Source organism: Paramormyrops kingsleyae, chromosome 21, assembly GCF_048594095.1.
Source record: "Paramormyrops kingsleyae isolate MSU_618 chromosome 21, PKINGS_0.4, whole genome shotgun sequence".
In the NCBI taxonomy this organism is placed as follows: domain Eukaryota; kingdom Metazoa; phylum Chordata; class Actinopteri; order Osteoglossiformes; family Mormyridae; genus Paramormyrops; species Paramormyrops kingsleyae.
This window is the reverse complement of record NC_132817.1, coordinates 6,001,799-6,025,677: the sequence shown is the minus strand read 5'-3', so window position 1 is coordinate 6,025,677 and position 23,879 is coordinate 6,001,799. Positions and strand designations below refer to the sequence as shown.

The 23,879-nt window shown below is 44.2% G+C and overlaps 1 protein-coding gene across 4 annotated transcripts in view; it reads right to left on the bottom strand.

The window, feature by feature from the left end:
• Positions 1-23,879, bottom strand: part of LOC111847393 (low-density lipoprotein receptor-related protein 8-like) — a 94,067-nt gene that overhangs the window by 61,620 nt on the left and 8,568 nt on the right. For all 4 annotated transcript variants that reach the window (XM_023818524.2, XM_023818525.2, XM_023818527.2 and 1 more), the window contains exons 2-4: positions 6,421-6,566; positions 4,785-4,998; positions 4,074-4,193 (exon numbers count right to left, since the gene is read on the bottom strand). In XM_023818524.2, the coding sequence (XP_023674292.2) occupies positions 4,074-4,193; positions 4,785-4,851 (187 nt within the window). In that variant the 5' untranslated portion in view covers positions 4,852-4,998; positions 6,421-6,566. The remainder of the gene's footprint in view (positions 1-4,073; positions 4,194-4,784; positions 4,999-6,420; positions 6,567-23,879) is intronic.

The following is a 23,879-nucleotide window of genomic DNA, read 5'->3' as shown; positions in this document are numbered from 1 at the left end:
GGATTCTAAGGATTACTGGCCCCCCTGAGCCCATGTCTCACAACATCCTGCTTTTTCTGAATACCTGTTTTTCTTCCCCATAAAATATGTCTCAGCTATTTTTCCCCATATACTGTAAACATCATTAGATGTGTCACAAATGTAAGATTTAATGTACAAATTTAAACTTTGCTTCATTTATTATTAACATCAACCCTTCCATCCATCTTTCAGCCACTTCACCAGTCCCGGGTCACAGGATATTAATTAATTATAGATAATGACTGATCATAAAAGGCAGACTTATGATATGGAAAAGACTGCAAACAGAATTGATGAATAATAAAATCATCCTACAAGGGGGCTTGGGGGGGGGGGGGGGGTTACAACACAAAACACTAGACACAAGGCAGGGCCATAAACTAAACACTTTAACTGATGTGCTATAGGAACACGCACTCCGCCAGAAGAGTAGGACCAGCCTCGTAACGAACTGAGCTAGCCTCACACCAACCTGAGGTATAAGCACTACCTGAGAGAGAGGTGATGCAAGGTGACAGAGGACAGGAGTGGGCAAGGTGTTGGAACAGCTCAGTCCACAGAGCTCCTGCTGTCCTTATGTTACTGTCACATCGCTCTGAGGGGCAACTACAGGGCATGGCGGCCTCCTGTCACGGAGGAAGATGGGCCGTCTCCAGGCACCATATCTGATATTCTTTTAGTACCAGGCACACAATCGCCAGGACTCTTGCATTTTCCCATCTTGAATTTGCTGCTACATCTGTGGCATCGGAGATGGGATAGATGTGCACTACACTGAGGGCTCTGGCATTCATAAACATTAATGCTGAATTTCTAGTGTTTGACACTAGTGGGCGCAGGAGAGCCACCGCCCCCTCCCCACAAGAAAACAGCAGCCATGCCATTGCCAGAGCCAGTCCCCGGACGCATGTTCTACACTCTGCCACCACTAAACTGGAAAAGCCTCTGGTCTATATTCATATTTAATAGACTTCCATGCTTCCCTCTAATATTCATTTCCAATAACAAGAAAAGTTAATGAGCAACTGGAGGTAATCAGGAGGTAAACTGGCTTCTGAGGTTGGTGTCTCGGCACTGAGAATATGCGTGTCGGCACACGATGACCCCCTTTTTTCAAGTAACAATAGACTGGAGGAACAAAAAACTGACAAGGCACTCGGACAAAACAAAAATGTTCCACAAAAATAAACGGGGGTAATGACCCTTGTAATGTTCCAAAGCAAAAAAATCTCGACTATGTAAGGACACACACTGCTACAGAATAGTTTTAACTCTGCAAAAAAAGAATAGATTAATCCAGAGTCATTTCATATTCATGAGTCTCCTCTGACCTCTATCCCACAATGCCTCCATACGTGCAAGTGGGGAGCAAATCAGGGGTTTGTTCTACTGGTTTGCCGTGATCCATGGGCACTGTCCACTTCTTGCTCCATTTTCTGCATCCCCTACCCATGTACAGTAAGAACCCAAAGATAAGCAAAATGGAAGTTGGAGGAGGGGAATAAAGATTTCGCAGGCACCATCGACAGATGAAGCAGGGTATACAAACTAAAATGGCCACTTCTCTCTGAAGAATACAGCCATCGGTGTGCTGTACAGATGCCAGACCACGCGGCACCGCCCACCCTCACCACTGCAGCCACGCTGGTAACCAAACCTGCTCATCCAGCCAAGATCAAAACACAACACAAACCTGACCTTCCGCAAGTTCACTGACCTAGCAGTTGCCAGTGTCTGAATTTTACAAGTGCCTTACAATTTCATTTTTAAAAGGGGGAAACTAAACCGAATGGCTGTTTAAATACAGAAAGTCTGTTTGGAAATACAACTTTCAATACAATTCCCCAGTTCAGGTCTATTTCTAGGGACAATATACATCAATTTACTGCTGCACACAGTTGTTCACGTGTCCATCTAATATGTAGGGCAGACAACATAACGGGAATGTTCCATAGTGTTTTTAAAGTTCTAATCAAAAGCAGCCTGGGACTCTTAGATCCAAACCTTTCAACATTATCTTAATGTGCCTCGATCGACTTGCCATCGATTACTCACGTCCCGTTTCCCCTAAACCGCCCGCCGCCACAATTAATCCACTCCCGCCAAAGAGCGCGCGACGGGACGGTCTCCAGCGAAATTCGCGACGCCCCGCCGCGCGCGCTCTGCATTTCAATAAGCGTGTCCCTACGCGTCTCACGCCTCGCTGTTTGAATCATACCTCGCGGTGCCTTAACAGTTCATACCGTGCACATAATTACGACACTTTACCAACTTAATCGATCAAATCTGCCATCGCTATTGTGTAAGTTCGCACAAGGGATTTCAGAGCGCTGTGCGGATTCCGCTACGTGAATAACTGAGTAACGATTGCAGTGACCCGGTTTTCCTGCTCGAAGCCCGACGGCGCGTCCCGCTCGCTTCGGCGGCGGGATGAGGACGTCAGGCCTCCTGGGACGCTGAGCTTACGGCCAAATTCAAGCACTTGTACCGTGTATCGGTTTTGCTCCCGAGTCCTCAGAAAGCCCCCGTTTTGATGCCGTTTCAGTCCCCGTCCTTTCCGGGGTTTCGCTGAGTGGAGTTCTGAAGTCTCGGGCCAGTAGAAGAGGCAGTTGCAACTCATTATAAGGGCAATCATTTATTTTTATTTTTGCACAGAGACGCATGACATTCTGGCAAACAGGTGTCTGTTTCGTGCATGAGGATTGGTGGGGCATTTTAAACAGCTCATTACTGGCCGGAAGGCCCATAGGCGAAGAGGTACCATATTTTCCAAAATAATTTAACTATAACTCACTTAGTCATGAGACCTGGCAGGCCTCCACATACTGTCATTTTGTCCTCCTTCTAACAATGTAGGCCACCTACACGTCACTGCTGGGAAGAGGGACACTGTCTACACATCAGTTTTTTTCTATTTATCTACAAGCTGTCAGCTGACACCTCTGGAGAGAGCAGGGCACTGAGCCCAATCCCCCCGACCCCCCCGTCATGAAATTGTACTCATTTTTAGAGGTCATTTGCCGGAGAGGTAACCCAAAATGCTACCCAGATTTACGAAGAGCGAAAAATATCCAAGACAGACATCATCTGTTAGCCTGAACACATCGGGGGATGGGGCATTGGGAGGCAGAGAGCCACACAGTGTTTCATCGCCTGTTGGCATGACACCCGACGTACCTGAAATGACTGTAATATAACTGCAAACAAGGGATCGAGCGCTCAACATTTACGGAAGTCTGACCGAGGTCCGGTCACTGCAGTGACTACACTGCTGACAGTGACCACGCGGGCACTGCACATTAATCACAAAACGCCAAGGACCTGCACACCTAGGGCAAGATCATCAGGGATTAGCGGTGCAATGCATGAGGACACACTATAAAACATGTTAAAAATGTTAATAGTAACAATAGACATTATTTTCACATTCTTCAGGAGAAAAAAGCGCGACATGCACCTTTTATAACAAAGTCATGTAAATTTACAGATTTTTTTAATGTACATTGTCAAAAGTTGCTTCATTTCATTAGTAGTTCAGCAAGGGACTTCATGTCCTCCCATTTCATACGTTAATCATATGACATGCAGCCATCTAATTAACCCCGTTTATTAATAAACAAAAAACGCTTTAAAAAAAGCGCATTGTCTTTATCTGGATATTAACGTATCAGCATTAAATGTGATTTAAACCAACCTGTACTTGCTTTCAATATGTGATTTAAACAGAACTGATAATTGAAACGCCAGATGCGACTAGTTGCCAGATAAAACATTTTTAAACTGTACGCACCCAAATAAATGTGCTCAAGTCCGGATTGTCAGGAACTAACCTCATATCATCTCCTTGTAACAGACTGTCCCGAATTAAACATAGGCTAGTGCTTATATACACACCACTGTGCGGTGAGATTTCATCACAAAAAATAGCAACTCTATAGGTTGCAATACAGTCCCCGGCACTGAAGCCATATAACGAAGGGAGCTCCTAAAACACGCCCATTCATCATATTCATTTTATTAAGTGCATCATAACCTTTCTGTTTCTTACTTACGACAGTTCTCTTCGTCGCTGCTGTCCGAGCAATCGTCATCATCATCGCATCTCCAGATCGTGGGTATACATCTTCCGTTTTTGCACTGAAACTGACCCGTCTCACATTCCGTTGTAGACCCTTCAACAGACAAAATTCTGGGTTAATAATTTATTTTTTGTTCAAATTCCAAAATTGCTTAACATAAAATCGCCTAAAATAATAAGCAAAATACCCACAAAACAATTACACAGTATTTTCCTACTTTGTTCTACCACCAACTATGAAATAAAAATTTGCAAAAGTGGCAGATGTGAAATAGATTTTAATCCCAATGGGTGGCACAAAACCGCTGGCATTATTAACAGGTATCATTCGGCTGTGGGTTAAAGGCAGGAAAACGAATACAACACAGACGCTGTCCCCCTGTACACTTACACCGCTATTACACTGAGGGCTCCCTTTCAGCGGGGACTGCCATGTATCCTCACGCACAAATAAAAAGCGTGTTTCACTGAGCCATCCCACTATAACGACATGAACTGTCCATCACGGCATATTTGTCCGTGAAGGCGTTTTCTAAATTGCAGTTTCAACTGCAGCTCCAGTTACTATCGGGTGATAAAAAAAAAAAAAAAAAAACGTGCATCGCTCCGCATCCCGCACATCACCATCTCTTCTCACACATGCACACACATTTCTACATTATCTGGAGTTGTAAACGCAGCTCACCTTTGGCGGAGTGTAGCTCCACAAGAAATAAATGCAGCAGCATCACCTTCCCCATTTCGGTCCACATCTCGGAGCTAAAGCGCAAGCCGGAGCCAGTCCGATTCCCGTCCGATTCCCGTCCTCCAGCGATGCGACTGCGCTACCTCACCGATCGTCCTCCAGGCCCACTAGCAATTTGAAGTGGTGACGACGGCGCTTATGGGCGGGGCCGCCTCTTCAATTGTCCAGCAAGGAAAATTAATTAAAATATTAATAAAGAGACGGGAAATCACGCGTAAAGCGAGCAGGAGACGAAAGCGGAACACGCCGTAAAATAAATGCAAGATCTGCAAAAAAAATATTACTTATGTCAGTTCCCTACGTCTAACCATGGTCAGCTTTGCGCGAAAATAGAGCTGTTCATACGCTTTGATGTTTGCACAGAAGGGATTTGACCTGTGGTAAACCCTGTAGGCAAACTTTATATCTTACGGCAGCAGCAATTGTAATATTACAGATCCATTTTCAATGGCTGTTACCCAATGAACCTCTCTTAGGAAACATACAGCGTAACGCGAAGCGTTTAACATCAAGTCACCTTTGAACGGGAGAGGAAGCCCCAGCAAGATACATACAAAACTGTAATAAATTCAGCAATGATATACACATGTTTAAATTGCTATAAAAAGTAAATTCCCCACAAATGTCATACATTACAGCAGTTATGTTACTTAGCAGATATCTTTTGTCAGACATAGAAGAATTTTGACTTGGAGCGGAAAACAGCAATAGTCCACATTTCAAAACCTCGAGTGTGTAAGAGGCCATTAAATGACGGGGGGGTTGGGGTATTTCACTCTGCCAAGAATCAAGTGGGCTTCTTTGATTTTGGATCACGTGCTTGGCAGTGCCCTTCTACTTTGAGATCCAGAAGAATGAGAATATCCTGGTTTTCTGTGAGCTTCAGTCTGTACTGGGAGATCCAGTAGACTGTCAGATAAAAGGCTACCAATTTGTACCTTTGCTTGTCACTGGGGCTGTACCCTTAGCTGTAGGGAATTGTACCTTTTAAGGTGCAGAAATGGACTCCAAGGAACATCTACAAGGTACAAACATTAACGTACCATCAATGGTACAAAAATGTTCCTCAGAGTTAATGTCAGTACCTTGAAAGGTACAGATACCTACAGCTAAGGGTACAATTGGGAGACACTTGAGGGTACATCCCCAGTGACAAGCAAAGGTACAAATTGGTATCCTTTTTTTCTGAGAGTGTACTTAGTGTCTATCATCCTGAAGATATGTAAGGTTGGGGAGGGGGAGGGGGACACGAGTTTGGATCAGATTCAAACAAGAACCCTGAAGGTATATAGATAACACTGTGGTCCGACGCGGCCCATAGACCCAGAGTATGAAAATGATGCCGTTCCATTTGTTTGACTGTGAGAATTTTTAAATTATTAAATATCGATATGCATTAAATATATACCAGTAATGTTTCATGAAAAGGTTGATCCCAGATCTTCAAAATGTTCATGAATGATACTAAACACTCAATGATTTTTACATTACAAAAAATGTCAGGCAAATTTTATAATTGCCTATTCATTTCATTCTGAAATCCATGAGTTCATCACTTTAGCAAAATTATACAGACATGGTTTACAGATAATCTGATGTGCCATTTTAGCCTAGATGTGCATTGCAGGAGAGGCTGGGGAATTTGCAGTGTTAGGAGGACTCAACACTTGCTGGTCCTCCATTCACGCCATCTTCCTGGTTGCAGCCTTGACAGACACATGCCTGTAGGAGATACAAACGGAGAAGCTCATTTTGATGGGACAGGTGTTTCCTGGCCATCAGCAGACAGACAACCTGCCCAGCATCAACCTGAGCAGTCAGTTGCATGACTTTAAAATAAGGAGCAAAATTAGACAGTAACTCAAGATGCAGCTCTCCGTGTTTAACTTAAAGACAAGACATTTATTTGTTTTGCTTTTGAGAAAGCTGACCGTTTATGCTTTTAAAATCAAGGTCTTTGAAACTCTAAGGATTCGAAGCACGATTTGAGCTGAATAACCTCCTAAACTCCACCCCCCCCCCCACCTCCACCTCATAGATATGCTGTGTGATACAGACGCTGCCTCAGAAACTGAAAGGAAGATCCTGTCGCAAAGCATGCAATTTAAAATGAAAGCAGCCCAATTGGTTCTTGGTAGAATTTTTACACAAACCCTGCTTTGGTCTTTAGTGTCTTTGCCTGAAGGCTTCTAGGATTCACGCTTGCTTGGCTTTTGTTGCACAATAACATGCCTGCGCTTAGAAAAGCGTTCGAGGCTAAACTGTATGTAGACTGAAACACTTGACATCTTTGCGTTTGTTGTATGATTCTTAAAATGCTACGATTTATCCATATGACTGCCTGTGTTTCAGTGTACTACAGCACAGCTGGGGAAGTAACAAAAAAAAAAGATTTACATAAAAATTAGATGTACAAAGTACTTTAAAGCTGCAAATAGGACTGTTGGAAGGAACATTTCAATTTTTCCTAAAGGCAAATTTTATGAATAAAGTAGTAAATGGTTAAACATAATTAGTAGTTATATTCATTTAAAATGCGTGTCTCAACATAAAAGCACTAATAAAAGATTTATTTGCTTATCTAGTATTTTTACACACTGTCCTGATTTTATTCATTCATACAGATGCGTTTTTCTAACAAGCCAGAGCAATACATAATGTAATAATGTAATTATCTACATCCTGGGATTTGAACCATTGACCTCTAGGTTATGAGCCCATGTCCTCATTCCACCGTAATATAGGCATCTGAATTCAATTTACATCAAAGCAGAAATTTAATTTTAAAATGAATCCTATTATTTCATTGTCATGTGAACAGACTAAGCACTTAGAATTACATTTTCTTCCCAGACATAATCAGAATGTCTACATCTGATTGTGATTCAATAGTGATGTAGTCATGTGTCTGCCAATCATTCCAAGAGAGTCCTCACAATGCGCTTGCTTTCTGGGAAGGAACTTTTTCCATTTGGTTGTAGTTCTGTTACGAATGCATTGTCCTGCTCTTCCCATTGCCCCCAGCACCCTCTGCCCCCTAGGGGCATATCATGGTAATTACACCAACTACGTGGGTGAGTTATAATGGTGGGTAGGAGGGGGTCCCACTCATGACACATTGAACCAAATTATTAAATGATTCAAGGGATTGGTGTACAAAGTCTTAGTCTTACTGGCAGTGACAGCAGAATCTTCACACACAGATCTTTGGCCAAAAGGTTCTGGGCAAGAACACAGATCTGAGGGTCCTCTCTGTAGCCCTCCGCAGACAAAGGGCTGACACATCAATAGCCCGAATCTTAAAAATCCTTTATGCTCTATTCAGCGAATATAAATGATGGCATTGCAGATTAATCACAGTTTTCGTAGGAGAATCCATCTCTGAGTAATAATCAGCCATTTAACAATCTAAAGTACCAGGCATTACCGAAGCAGTAATCGTGTCTGTAACGTCTGTGGGCAGCCAAATGTAGGCTACAGCCATTCCAACAGCATAATCGGTACATTTAATGGCATTATGCTTAGGCTGCACATAATCTCCCGCTACATAAAAGTCTGTCCGACCCATCAGACGCCACCAACAGGGGGGAAAAGACCCCAAAATAAGCCCCAATCAATAACTGAAGCCCAAAAAGAGGAGATACGAGCTGTAGTCATGGGAGCTGGATTATGGAAGAACGGTGCGTTGTTTTGATCTGAAGACCCATTCGGCAGTATTAATTCAAATAATCTCCATGCCATTCCACGCAAATTAGCTTTTCAAATCACATGAATGACAGCGATTTCAACAACTTTATATTTTTAAAAAGAATCAATTATAATACTACCATTAAAAATGACCAGGCTTCTTACACTGCCAGTGAAACAAAAAACTCAAACAAACAAAGAACAAAGATTAGAAACAAGATTGTGCTGTTAATGTATATTTACTTAAGCAGACAACACTCAAGGACTGAACTGACTGGATGGATTTGTGCAGGTAGCTGATACACCTGACAAGGAGAACAAGTCAATGCAATAGGACGAGTGGGAAGGGGGCTCGACAAGCCCATGATTGATGATCCACAGCAGACCCCCCCATCCCAGATTACAGCATTTGATTTACCCGGGTAGAAAAATCTTATCATCATTAAAATGAGCTGGACGGACTCTCTCCAGAACCAGGAATGGTATCTTTTTCCAGAAGTACATGGTAAGTCACCTATATAAACTGCTATTTATCTATATACCTTGCCGTCTCATTCTGTCCCCTTTATTCCAGTTGTCTCTGCTTAGTCATGCACACATATCCAAAGCGCATACATTCAGTACGCCACACAATTCTGCTACGACCACGTCCATTAACAAGGAGCGAATGTACTATATACATGAATGAAACTAATTTGGCCATCGTGTTTCAAACAGTGGGACACTGGGACAGAACACGAGGCAAGAGAGCACTCTGGGGTGCGACCTGTCTGCACATACTGGGGACAGCGCACAGGAAATAGGTTTCCTCCTTCCCAGCATTCTTTAGTGGCAGCCCCGCCTAGACTAGCGTCCCACCTGTTCAAGGAAGGAGATGAACTCACAGCCGGACCCTCTGCAAACGCGTCCCAGAACCACAAACATTTTCACCAGTAACAGCTGGATTAATTCTCAACCTTAATTGCCAGTAAGTCACATTTTATGAACGATGAAATATTTTCTCAGAGTGTAAGTGCAGCAACCTAAGCGATCAATACAAATAGCCATCTGGAGGTACTTTAAAACATAATCACAGTGCATTATGGGATAGAACATACCCACAGCCTGAAGAGAACCAGCCGTGCAGATGTGGTGTTGACAGAGCCAGCTTGTGCAATTGCAGGCATGCAGGAAAACTATGCAAGAGCTACGCAAGTATATTGGACTGGGTTATAATTCTTTCAAATGCCACCACACTTGGGATCTCGGGACTTCGTTAATTCCAGTGTCCATGATATTAAATTTTTTAGGATTTCCTCATACAGGAAGACTTCTGTATCTCTGCAGACTGATCAACAGGTCAACCATAGTTCTTAGTAAAGGGGTAAATGGAAAAGCCCTCTTGGGATTTGATCATAAAACCTACTGGGCACAGCCTTGAAAGTGAAGTGACTCTAGTTCTTCATGAGTAATGCTGCTTGGGACACTGTCAGAGTCCAAACTGCTCTGAGTCACATCCTGCCTCACAGCTGAAATGCAGCTTGAAAATTCGCACGTCACTTCTGAGTTTGTATTCCTTTACAAAGTTCAAAGAACATATTAGCAGTCATTTGCTGTTTGTACTTGCGTAATAAAACCAGGAAGACCTAAAATAAGCACACTTTCCATCATTTTCTCTCTGTATTCCAGTGAGCTTTGATTACAGATTTCTCCCTGGTGAAATAATTTTTATTACGTGATGCAATTTTCAACAACACGTGGCATGACTGAACGAAGAATCAAACTGGACAGCAGATGACCTCAGACTGCAGCGATGCTTCCTGCCATTCAAACCATGCATTTATGTGAGGACCTCAAGGTTTGGGGGGGCCCCTGTTGGCCACAAATGGTCAGTACACTGCGGGGGGGGGGGGGGGGGTTCAAAATAAAAGCTTTTTAAGGCAGTGCAATCCTTGTGCGGTCCCTGACCAGGTTTCATGTACAATATCCTGTACAAAACGGGACACTGACACTTATTCAAGAGGCGCTTCCCTCTGCCCAAGGAGGGGCTTGATCTTTTACCTCTAGTAGATCCTGAGGACAGATCTTATAGTACATCGGCTAATTATTCCGTATGAGAAAAGTCCTTTATACTAGAAGTACGTCATTGAGAGTCGCAGACTGCAGAACCCGGCATGCGAGACGCCGCGCAGCGCAAACAGTAAGTCGGCAGTTTAAATGCAACATCTTAAGGAGCCTCGGTGTTTGAAGTGCGGCCAGCTTTTTAATCAAGATGGAGCTGCGCATTCTCATTAATAATGACAATCGCATCAGAGCACCTTTCAAACGCCACGGAAAGTTCATAATGTTTCATACGAGATTTTTGCTCTCATTAAGCACAGTGCTGCCGCCGGAGAAACTGTATCCGCGTCGCGGATGAATTATTCACGCTGAGGTTCAGCGCGAGGCGCCAAAGGTACATTTTTCTTACTTTACACCTTACTCTCCGCTACCGTTTTCCTTAACGACTGCCTTCCTTTAGCCTAACATTTGCAGGGAATGTTAGGATGCTATACAAATGCGGTTCAGCAGGAGTAATAAATTCATATTGACGGGGTCCATGCATTGCCAGATGGGGTAAATGGCTTTATGTGCATAGTCCTAAATATGAAATATGACAGGTGGAAGTTCTTATTAAACATACTGCACTTGTGTGTGCAATCTATGCCGTTCAAAAGTAATGCAGAGGTTATGCCAGGAAACACAGGGTGGGACTGAGGGGCAAACCAGGAAGGAAACAGCAGACACTTCTGTCTATTGAAACTCTTACTCCGCTGTAAATATGGTTCGAACCCATAACCTTCTGGACAAAGACAGTGATCCCTTACCCTAACAAGCCACACACTGAAACTCACACCAGAGCGAAAACAGGGACTGTTGCATTATAGCTGAGAAACACAGAACTGCGTTACAATGCAGAATAATTTCAAAAAGCGTCAATGGAAACATATAGCTGTGTGTCTGTGATCAAGTGATAAAAGACATGTGATACTTTGTTAGTTCTGGGTTTGCAAAGCATCATGGTACAAAAGTACTGCAAGGAAGGACCCCCCCCCCCCCCGTCTGGGCTGCCCTCCGCCTGCACCTGAGGTTGCTCAGTCTGTGTGTGTTGCGTAGCCTGGGAGCCTGGGATGGGAGCCTCACCATTAGCATTACTGGGATTTTAGCATGTGAGCTCAGCCTGGGATGGGAGCCTCACCATTAGCATTACTGGGATTGTAGCATGTGAGCTCAGCCTGGAATGGGCGCCTCACCATTAGCATTACTGGGATTGTAGCATGTGAGCTCAGTCTGGGATGGGAGCCTCACCATTAGCATTACTGGGATTGTAGCATGTGAGCTCAGTCTGGGATGGGAGCCTCACCATTAGCATTACTGGGATTGTAGCATGTGAGCTCAGTCTGGGATGGGAGCCTCACCGTTAGCATTACTGGGATTGTAGCATGTGAGCTCAGTCTGGGATGGGAGCCTCACCGTTAGCATTACTGGGATTGTAGCATGTGAGCTCAGTCTGGGATGGGAGCCTCACCGTTAGCATTACTGGGATTGTAGCATGTGAGCTCAGTCTGGGATGGGAGCCTCACAATTAGCATTACTGGGATTGTAGCATGTGAGCTCAGCCTGGGATGGGAGCCTCACCATTAGCATTACTGGGATTGTAGCATGTGAGCTCAGCCTGGGATGGGAGCCTCGCCATTAGCATTACTGGGATTGTAGCATGTGAGCTCAGCCTGGGATGGGAGCCTCTCCATTAGCATTACTGGGATTGTAGCATGTGAGCTCAGCCTGGGATGGGAGCCTCACCATTAGCATTACTGGGATTGTAGCATGTGAGCTCAGCCTGGGATGGGAGCCTCACCGTTAGCATTACTGGGATTGTAGCATGTGAGCTCAGCCTGGGATGGGAGCCTCACCGTTAGCATTACTGGGATTGTAGCATGTGAGCTCAGCCTGGGATGGGAGCCTCACCGTTAGCATTACTGGGATTGTAGCATGACAGCTGACACGTGGCAGCACTGAATGACTGCAAACAGAACAGCAGATTATTTTTCTGTTTGAATATTACCTCCGACAGTGTTACCGCTACTAAAACTCCGTATTTGTATGGGGGCCCCGAGATTATGGGGGCCCCTGCTGGTTACCAACAGTTACTACACTGAGGGGGGCCCCACAAACCTTCCCCTGACATGAGAGTTTCAAACCTTAATAACCCACTTTAACTTTCTGATTCTGAGTCACATTTGACTGTAAAGGGTTTTATTACACGTACTTTGGCGAGTACATCTGACACTCCTCTCCTGTCTCATCGGATAACCTCTAGCTACAAACTGCCAGATATAAGAGGTGTCTCTTTATTTACGCAGACGATGCACAATCATTGAGGGCAGCTGCCAGGGATCCTTCAAGTCCAACGACACTTCAGTAACAGACTGCCCAGTAACAAACAATTAATGCAAATAAACGATGTCAATAAATAGAGGCATGTGCAAATTAGTCCTACGCTCTTTAACTTAAATTAGATTTCATTTTTTGCATCGAAAAGCATACTGGTTCAAACCAGGGCTGTAAAATGAAAAGCATTTTAATTAAAATTAAAAAAGGTTTTCTTAATATTTAGGGCATATTCAAAGGGTAACACAGGAAGCAATAAAAATGGGTCATTTGTTTTTTTTTTTTTCCTGCGTTCATCCACTCTGCCACAGAATAAAGGTGCTTATAGACGACAGTGACAATGAAGCAGCTTCTATTGAAATTAATGACAACAGATGACTGATGGCAAAGAATATGGACAACAGAATATTGAGAGACGGCCGGCGGCAGAGAAGAAATGCCACTCTGCCCCTGAACAGAACACAGAGAGACTCCTCTGGGTTTATGTCAACCATAAAAGCCAGAAAGCAATTCCTTCCCACTCACCAGACCAGCCGAGATCCCACAACTGGGACTATCATTCACAGCTGAGATGCCCAATAAAGATTTCACAGCATCTGCAGCGGGTGAATTTCCAGATGTGACAGACAGCCAGGTGGGACACGCCCACCTATTACACCCAGGCTGTCACACCTGTGTGGCAGTGAGATAAAATCACCACAAGGGGGCGCCAGTAATTTAACAGAATTTAAAGAGACCAGCATTTACAAAAATACCCCATTCCCCATCATTACAAAATGGTCTCCCTAATCACAGTCCTCTTTAACCAGCACACACACAATTTTTTCCTTCTACCTGAGCACACAGCTGAATTAATTATTTACCCAACTAAACTATAGTGGCAGTCCCTCCTCAGCACTCCCAATGCTAACGATTTAAAGAGCTTGTAAGCCTTCATGCACTGTGGCCCATTTCAGAACAGCGGAAGGCCTTTAAATTACCTTTCAAAGTTAATCACTGCTAAGCCGGGCACAAGCCAGTACCGCAGCCTGCTAGCATCGTCACGGCGGCTCAGGGGAAGGAGCCGGGTTAAGCTGATCGGTCCGGCGCCCATGGTGATCGATCACCAGACCTCAGGTAACAGAACCACGCTGGATCTCACAGGCTGCCGTCCTCATTAGTGCGTAAACGGGGTCAGCCGGGTACAGCAGGGATGCTTTGGGTTATACGCAACGCACTTCCGGCGATGTTGTTCGTGTCCTTTGGGCTCTAGGGTGGAGGTGATGATAAATTGGTTGTGTGTGTGAGGTCTAAGCTGTTTTGTTTTAAAAAAATAAAGAAAAATGCCACTTGTTTGAATCCTGCTAGCCTCTGTTTGGGAGCTCTGCACCACAACTGGCTAAAATATGCGAGAGTCTCAGTGTTTCCTAATCCAGTCCTCAGGGGCCCACAGACGGTCTGTGTTTTTGCTCCTTCCCTGTCAACAATATGCTGTTGGGGAGCAAAAATATGGACCGTCGGTGGGTCACCGAGGACCAGTTGGCAAACATTGTACAAGGTAGTTCTGAAATATGGGCTAACCCAAAGTCTATTTTTCATGAGGGATCCTTATCAATTTAAGTAGATTAAGAACTTGATCACCTACGGATTTCTCCTCTGGTGACAAGATGGTCTTAGAAAAGGAAGGTATGATGTTTTAATATTAATTTGGTTTGAAAATGAGTAGATGCTAAAAAAGGATATGATGTCAGTGAAATTAAATTCTTCCCTTTTATATTTGAATTTAATCCCCAATCTTGGCTGCGAGCGGGACAGAAGGGAAGCGGTGGCTGAGGTCACTCCTGGTTCCCCTTGGAGGTCTCAGGTGTGGAGAGAGATTGTACCACACGCACACGCCCGCTCTATGGCTCTATTGCGGTTTGGTGCCCAGTTTCTCAATTACTTGAGCATCGGACCGGTTCACTCACCTGCTCAATGGTCTGACTTTGGACCCGAGCACCGGCACGGTCTATCAGGTACATTTGCAGGTTCTTAGCCTTGGCTGAAGTTCATGTTAACCGGAGTCACCACCTTTGGAAAAACTCCCAAATGCCCCCCCCCCCACTGAAAAACAGAAACTGTGCTTTTATTAAGGGTAGATATGTCAGGGTTTCTTACACGCATGCTCAAGCAGGATGCCACTACAGAATGGTCTACTTACAGATAGTTCTCATAAGAAGGGAAGTTTTAATGCCCGGGGCTTCAGTGCACTGTCCCGGCAGGGGAAGATTTAAAGGGGGGGGGGGGGGCGTGTGTCACAAGACTGTCGGCATGGTTTTATTATTCAAAGATGGGCAGATCCAGTCCCAGATGCAACCTACAACAGAAACAGAATCTCTTCATTGTCGTTGTACATGAACAATGAAACTGTTTTTGTGGGCTTCCCACCAAAGCTATAAAAGATAAATAAAACAGTAAAACATAAGAATAAATAAATAATAAATAAGAACGTAAAATGGGAAATAATAGATGCAATAAAAGATGCGTCAAGCTGAATGGTGAATTGAAACGCAGTAGTGAAATTACGTATTCTTTAAGAAGTAAACAATATAGATTTTTTAAATTATTATGTCAAGTTACTTAATCTGAATTAATTAATTTAAATGCCTTATATAGGGCTAACTGTAGGTCACTTCGTATAAGCAGCGGGTCGATTTAAAACGAGGCAGTTGGAATGGGCAAGCGACTTGCTGGCATTTGTTTATATGGAATTTATGATTTCATGTCTCCGGGGTGGGAGGGGGGGGTCACTCGAGTTGGGATGTTGGCAGTTCTAGGGCACGGGGACGAGGCACTTTCCGAAACTGACTCATGAAGCTTGAGGCTCGACACATGCAAGACAGCGAGTGCAGAGAAGCAACGACGGCTCAGCGGAGAGCCTGCGGGCCTTGGCAGCGGTAAGAGCCAGCTCAGTGGGAGCGAAAAGTCACGCCCCTCCCAGATAACGCTGCTGGGTTCAGCCCAGCCTCAGCTACAGAGGGCTGCAGTGAAAAGCCCAGGCTACTGCCACACAAAAAGGTGAGCTCTCCATACCATTCCAAACCTCAGTGCTGCAGATGTGATTGTTCTGTGGCTCAGCTAACGAAAAACAAACACTTGCTGAATGCAACACATCTCCTTGTGTAATGAGCCGGAAGGGCTGAAACATCATTGGCTAGTGATCAATGTAGCTGATGCACAAAGATCACCAAGATGCGGGAGTGAGGTCACTGAGGTCAAGGGTCAATCAGCAGACAGTTTTAGGGCGTTTCTCAATGTCAAGAATGCAAAGATCGTACTTGTGGTCTTGGCAAGAGTAGCCTTGCTAACTTGCCTCCCAAGAACTGGGGATTGGACAAGTTTGGTGAAGATGCAACTGATGTATCCTTGATATTTGGGGCGGGGCAAGACCAGCATCCAGGGATTTTTATCGTCCTCCATATTTCTGTTCTTACTATTGGAACTGGCCTTTGGCAACGGAAGATCACATAAAACGGGTGTGAGAACACAGGTGTGGTCAAGTATGTGTATTGAATAATACCCTTAAAGTCACCTGATCATTGTGCCACAGGCAAGTTCAGCTGCTGCAAATAGATTGCAGGGAAGCTTTTAGCTCAATTTACTCTCTTCATCGAAAAACTTCTTGTGCTCACTTGAAAAAACACAAGAGCTGTGCGGGTCCAGCGATCTAAGGAGCGTTACTGAATAATTATGGGAACTGTTTGTAGCAACTGATCAGTCAGAGCAAAAACAAAATCCAATAGCAATTTACCAACAGGAAGATTAGAACATCGTGCTAGACTGGGTTGTTCCAATCTTCTCTTCATAATGGCCAAGAAAAACTTTACTTTGGACTAGATGAGCTTTGTGTGGAGGACTCAGCAAATAGACCAGAATAATTTGAATTCCAAATCCCTTGAGAATTTGAAATAATTAGGCTCCCTCGATTCTAAGAGGCCTATTTTCCCGCCGTTTTCTCTCCATTAGAGGAGATTCCATCGCGGTCGCCCTGTGTTACCAGCAACCTGGCAGACTATCATCTCTGCTGGCAGAAATGGGATTGACAGAACACCACACGGATAAGAATACGGTTTCCGAGAGAGACCTTTCCGCGCAGAAATGCTGCTCTCCTAGGCGCCCCAAAAATACCCAGAAATATATTCCAGTGAGTCTGGCGAAGTAAGCAGGCTGCTCAGCACTTTTCCTGAACTTACAACCTGCAACTTTCTGCTTTTAGCTGCAGCTCTCACCTCTATAAGAAAATGTCACTAAATGGTGACTCCATGCGCATCACATTCATATATATTATAGAGTCAATTCAGCATTTTACAGTTTATTTTCTGCAAAAATCACAAGGTGTAAAATCCGTTCCAGCTGATTAAAAACCTGTCACTCTCTGACAGCATCAGGTGATATTTCCACATAGACTCTCCAGACCTACTAAACTGTATGTGACCGATAGTGTTAGCTATAGCGGAGCCCCTGGGGGCAGGATAATCCTACTCACTCACTAAAAGGTGCTGTGTTACTCGGTGCTTATTTTTAGTGCAGTGAGCCTAAGGCCCAGTATATGAAAATTAAATAGATTTCCTCTATCCTTGTGATATCGGGGAGCAATGTGTGTAAACAGCATCTACATATATTATCACTCTGAAGTGGGTTTTAAACCTTAGTAGCAGTTCTCGGGCCCCGGGTCAAACCATTTGAATTTGCAAATGGTGCAAAAAGCAAGAAAAGCATAGAGGAGACTGAGGAACCACATGCTGTACCGTCTCAGCGCCGCCGCAGCCATGGGCTTCCAGGAGAATTTATAGCGCCGGCCCGGAAATCAAACCTCAGCATCTATGGGCACCTTTGCGTTAAGTCACGCCGCAGTCATAAATTGAGGATTTTGACTGGCTGCCGCTCTGCACCCATGAGTTGCAAATGGGGTTGCGGGGGGGGGGGGGGGGGTCGTCTTTGGTGTATATAACTTGTGCTCCAAAGGCGAAATATTACCCTGGCGATAACACTGCCCCATGTCAATTACATGCTGTTCGTCTTCTAACAGGGAGAATTGGGGAGATTGAAGATCTAGAACCTTTAATAATAGATGATGTGGATCATCTGTAAAAACCTCACGGTTCATATAAAGCATTTCTGTTATTTCAGGCTTATATGACAAAGCATTATGTCTTTTATATGTTTCTTTCTTGTCTGATTAGGGCCACATTTATACCAAAAAACACACTTAACACGTGAGGCACTAAAGCCTGCAGGAAAATATACAACTTTTACATGAACTTTACATTTTACCATATGTGGTAACATATGGCTCTAGTAGGAAATACATGTTTATTGCTTGTTGTTATTTAATAAAATATTAAATATTAATATTGCTTTTAAATTATTCTTATGAAAGACATATATTTCCATGTATGATCTCTCCATGAGAAAATTCATGTTATGCTCTCAGAACACAAAGTGAAAGCATCAACTGAAAAGGATGTTTCCTTTTCAAAATACACATTCTAGTGCGGAACTGCTGTCCATGATTCAACTGAGTTCGTTCAAAGAATTATGCATAAAAACTAATACTAATGAAATATTAATTTAATATGCATTTCACATGAATAAAGGACATATATGTTTAACACTAAATTAATATGGATTGTATATTTGACTGCCCTATAAAGAGCTTATATGATTTGGGTACAATGCATATGAGTCATATGCTATTTTTTTTAAAAAACGTTCCCATACGGGTTGTGCAAATGAAGCAAATGGCTGAGTTTCTCGCCAGATTGTGCTTGTCATCGACATGAGTCTCATGGACAGCATGGCCATCACGCTGGACCTTCGATGCAGGTTAGGCTGATGCGATGGCAGTGACCCCCGCAGCATGGGCGTCACCAGACGCCACGGTCACAGGCCACAGGCCACAGCCCCCGAAAACGGCCGCGCTGGATCCAGCCGCCTCAGCAAGAAAAGGTGAACAATGAATGACCTCGCCGAGGATTCCAGGTGCGAAATCCAGGACTGTATTAAATATGTTTATTTAAAAACCTGAGGGCAGCTGTCTGCAAAACGCCGTGCGAGTGGTTTGGGACTCAATCCCTGCGCTACGTTGTTCGTTTTTTCCTACCCCGGCACTTTCATGATGGATTAAAGGAATGCGCGTGACTCGACCCAAAGAATGCAAATAAAAATTCCATGTATTAGCAAACATGCACGACTCTCCAAACCTCACCTAGAAAGGGGAATTCAGGCCAAGAGCGGGATTCTTTAAGAGGAAGAGCAATTCAGACATGGTGTGGCTAAACATTCAGTCCTAAATGACCCAGTAATTACTAGTACAGTTTTCGAAATGAGCAAGACAGGAGATCAATGCAGAAATTAAAAATCATAAAAGATCTCAAGATAGCATGGGTGTGAATCGCCCCCACCTGTCCTATGCGTGGATGAGCGAAACATTTTAGACTCTACAAGAAAGAGCCTCCTCTCGAACCCGGGACCCTGTGGAACAGAAACGTAACGGGCGGCATCCTTCTCTATGACAGCTGCCCTTAAATCGTCCACATCAACCTTTACGCAAAACACAGCGACTCGGGCCGGGAAATTGCCTTCACTTCAACACAAATAAAAACTGCATCAGGTAGCAGCAGGACAGGAGGAAAAAAAAAAAAAAAAACTTCGACGGTTGTAATTCTTTACGCCCGGTGGACTCTGCTGCCTCTGACCGTGATCAATGACCGCGGCGGAGCCATGATGTAGCGGAGCACATTTATCAGACCGCGTCGAACGCGACTCACAGCCGCGTGGCCGTAACAGTGTCAAAGTCTTTCTCTATGAGCATCTCGGCAACAGTCTCTATGGATACAGAAACCTCTTATGCCCTCTTATACCCTTCACCTACTAAATACAATACCCTAATGAAAAAAATACTAATAATACAACTTAAAAACTGACAGATTCCCAGGAGACATTGATTAGGTCTTTTTGTGGCCTGCATGTTCAGTCATATTTATGTTAAAATTACAAATCCTAAATTGTCTGTGGCATTTAAATTGAAACTAGTGACCCCTGGTATTGCCTGAGGGGAGGGCAGCCTCTTAAAGACCGATGAATTATTACCCAGTCAATCCGGCCCTCCACTGCCCATCATTGAAATGCAAGGGGCACCCTGGGCATCTACCACAGGCTTTGGGAGGAGGCCTGGTGTCACCAGAAGCCTGCGGGCGCGTGGGCGGACAGCTAAAAAGAAGGGGCCATTAAAATTTTAAAAGGCAGCTTTAGTCTGCACCGCGCCACTGTCTCTGCTGGACAGAGAGCCGGTAAGGTTACCAGCCTGGCCCAGTTTCTGCGGACACGACCCGAGGGACCTGGATGATGGGGAAAGCGTGTAACCTTCAACACCCTGTGAAAAGGAACGGGCAAAATGCTCAGAGATGCTACAGCAAGTGCACAGCTGTGATCTCAGATCCCTGCAGCTGGTTCAGACCCCCCCCGGTCTTTATTCACTGCTGGGATACAGGACAGTACACCCCCCCTCCCCGCCTCCCACCCATGATACAGTATCAGTCTCCCTGACCTCAAAAGAACTTTGAGACACAAAAAAAAAAACGCATGTTTCTGTACTGGCCAGTGCTGGGCTCCATTTGCAGGTCAGCACCCACCTGCGGTGTGATGGAGTGGTGCCACAACCAAAGAGGCAGACCTTCAGTTAACCCGTCCGCCGAAAGGCCCAGTTCCCCAGCGCTTCTCTAAAAGCCCCTCGTCCACCGCGGGACAAACTCATGCTTCGCCATGTGCCATCAGGGCCATTGGACCAATCCCTCAGGTCTGCAGATAAGCCCCGTGTTTTGTTCGCCTACCATGGTGTCTGGCTCTATTCCTTCCCCAGGTCAGTCCAGCATATTCTCCTCCCAGTGGCCAACAGAACAGCACCTCCCATAACCAGAAGCCAGTAGCACGGCAGTCCTCCTTAACTAGGAGCCAGCAGACCAGCAGTCCCCATAACCAGCGCCAGACACACAGTGGTAATCTAGTCACAAGCTATCCATGCTAAATTAGACATGTTTATGATCATTTTGAATCAGGGAGATCTCCTCACTCGTATTCTCAGGCCTCCGCAGGCCCAGAAAGGGGGTGGTCATGTGACCAGAAACCCAGCTCCATCATTGGCTTATGCTTTTTAAACTGCCATGGTAGCAGTGATTCACTCAGCAGATTGCCGGATGCTGTGAATGACAGCCGTCCCAAGAATTAATTAGCCGCTGCTGTGGGGATGATTGCAGGAGAAGCCAGGTTTTGCAAAAGTCATTTTAAACATCCTGCTGATTTTCTAGACTAAAAGACACTGAAAGGACACCACCTAAATCTGCCAAGTTATTTCATGAAACCGACAAGTGCTGTTAGGCCACCAGGGGTCTTCAAGTGACCTTTTGAAAGGGGACGTCACCTGCCATATCTGCAGACTATTACATGGGTCCAAGATGTCTTGACTTAAGGAAATCTTTCAGTCCCATACTAAATAGAAAATAGTATTTCCACCCTCAGCATACAGAGAGATAAAGCATAAAGAGAGATTTAATTACCCTACAGAAAATGACAGAGGGATGACTTTTAACACTTAATGACCTTAGTTTTTAACCTTATCCGAGATTTCTGACCTTAATGAACCTGAGTTAATTTGCTGCTGACGGGCCATGACGGTCGACCACAAGCTCCTCCCACAGACGGGCCCACCAATCAGGGGCTGGCTGGGGGTTACACTGCACAGGGGGGGCAGTTAAGTCATCACCTGTTCATGGGTGACTGGGCAACTCAATACCAGAATAAAGAGAAACAGAAACTCAGGTTGAAAACGATAAAGCGTCACAAACTCCATTTCCATTCTATAATTTATTGAAGAGGTGTCATTATCGATTTAGTCTGCATTCATTAGACAGAGGTGTGTATGGGATGTATCTCTAAGTGACAGACCGAATAATCACTTCACTTTGCCATGGTGAATTTCCAAGCAGCATATCTGATTACACATCCCACAAGACAAAATGCAGAGAAAATGCAGAACAGGAATTAAACAAACTCATTGTTCAAAATTACACTGGGGACACACGGGACACCACGTTCCCAGATTCATTAATTCAAAACAGCTTAAATTAGTAATGCTCTATGAAAATGCCTACATTTACACACCAGGAACCAGTCTGTTCCTTTCAAGAAAGGCCAGGTTACGCGAATAATTTCATACAGTATCTTTAACATAGAATGGATTTTTCGGGTTGGGCGGGAAATTGTAATAAAATGCTTAGGCGCGGGAGAATGAGGCTCAATTAAACAAAACAAATGAAAGGCTACCCGTGAAGTCCAGTGCTGGAATAAGACCTGAATATTAACTGGTCATTTATGCAAAATAAATGGCTAAAAACTATATTCAGTATGTTTTCCCCACTTAACTCACATTAGGCATTATTTTCTAGAGCGAGCAGATTTGCGTAATAAAACACAAAACACTCAGATTAAACTGAAAACCTTCAGGTTCCGACAAACTTACAAAGACAGTGATCCTGCATTAATATCAATAATAACCTCATCAGCCCATAATAGTTAAGAAAATTTCTGGCCGATACCGATAATTTCGAAAACTGACACCCATACCGAGGTTCTGATTAAATAAGTTTAAATATATTTTATATATTTTAAAATAAATTACATTGCAAAAATATATATTAATTTTTTGTTAAGAAAACACCAAGTCACAAAGCACTAGCTATATTTTATAACCATACATCTTACATACGTTAAGAGTCCTTCAAGAAAATGTGCTTACGTTTGCGTTTCGCTTGCTCCCAGCGCACAAAGTGGAAGCCACATATATAAATACATGTTCTCACGGGGGCACTACCCTCCCCCAGAACCGCCCCTGTTACGGTACTTTCCTACAGTATAACACCCGTCAAATTGGCTTCTGTGTTTGAAAGGGCATAATATATTCACTACTGTAGGTTAGCCAAACGGCCAAATGTCACATGTAGGAGAGACAACCTTTAGGCTGCAAATCCACAGCGATGCTGGGAGGTTAGTCCGACACAGCGTAGGCTACTCCAGGCGAGATGTGCTCAGGTATCCGGCGCTTCCAGGTATGCTTACATTAACTAACCTGGTTATCAGCCCAGTATCCCAACACTGCAGTCCATATACGACTGCCTTTTATTTTAATAACCTGCAATATTACTGAACCCTTCATCTGATGCTTGAATAGATTTAATGTAACATCAGCATCAGCTGCATTCTGCACGGATAACAATTCATCTCGCTTCCCGCACAGACCCTCAATCACCACAGTGCCAGCAGCGCTGTCTACGTATTACATATGGTAATGGCAAAAATTAATTGCATACACCTTAGTTATCAGTAAATAAACCTTACCATCGAAAAGACAATTTGGCCCATTTCGTCCTATCCTTCCATGATTTTTCCATGATCTGCTTTTTTTTTGTTTGGATATCTTTTCATTAGATCATGCATTTTTACAAAAACCATACTGGATGGATGTGGATATGAGAATCAGCCAGGAGGAGAGTTCCACCCATGCAGGACAGGGAGCGGTGGCTCTGCACATGGCTGTTAAGATGATGCGGCAGACACCGATCACAGTTCCAGGTCGTGCGTATCAGCAAGTTATGATCTAATTAAAAGAACTTTTTTAAAAAAACCTCAACAATCGCTGATGACACCCGTTTGCCCGACTGCTCCCCATCATCATGCTTAACATTTTTAAACAAACAGCGTAACCTGCAAGTCCTTAAATCCCGTCTACAACAGTGAACTGAGGCGTCTCTAAATTCTTAATAAGCTCTTAATAAGCTTTTGCACGAACGATTGATGAAAGTCCCTCCCTTCTGAGTGCCTCTTTTCGAATTGCACCGAGGGGACCCGATCACAGAAGACCCCCCC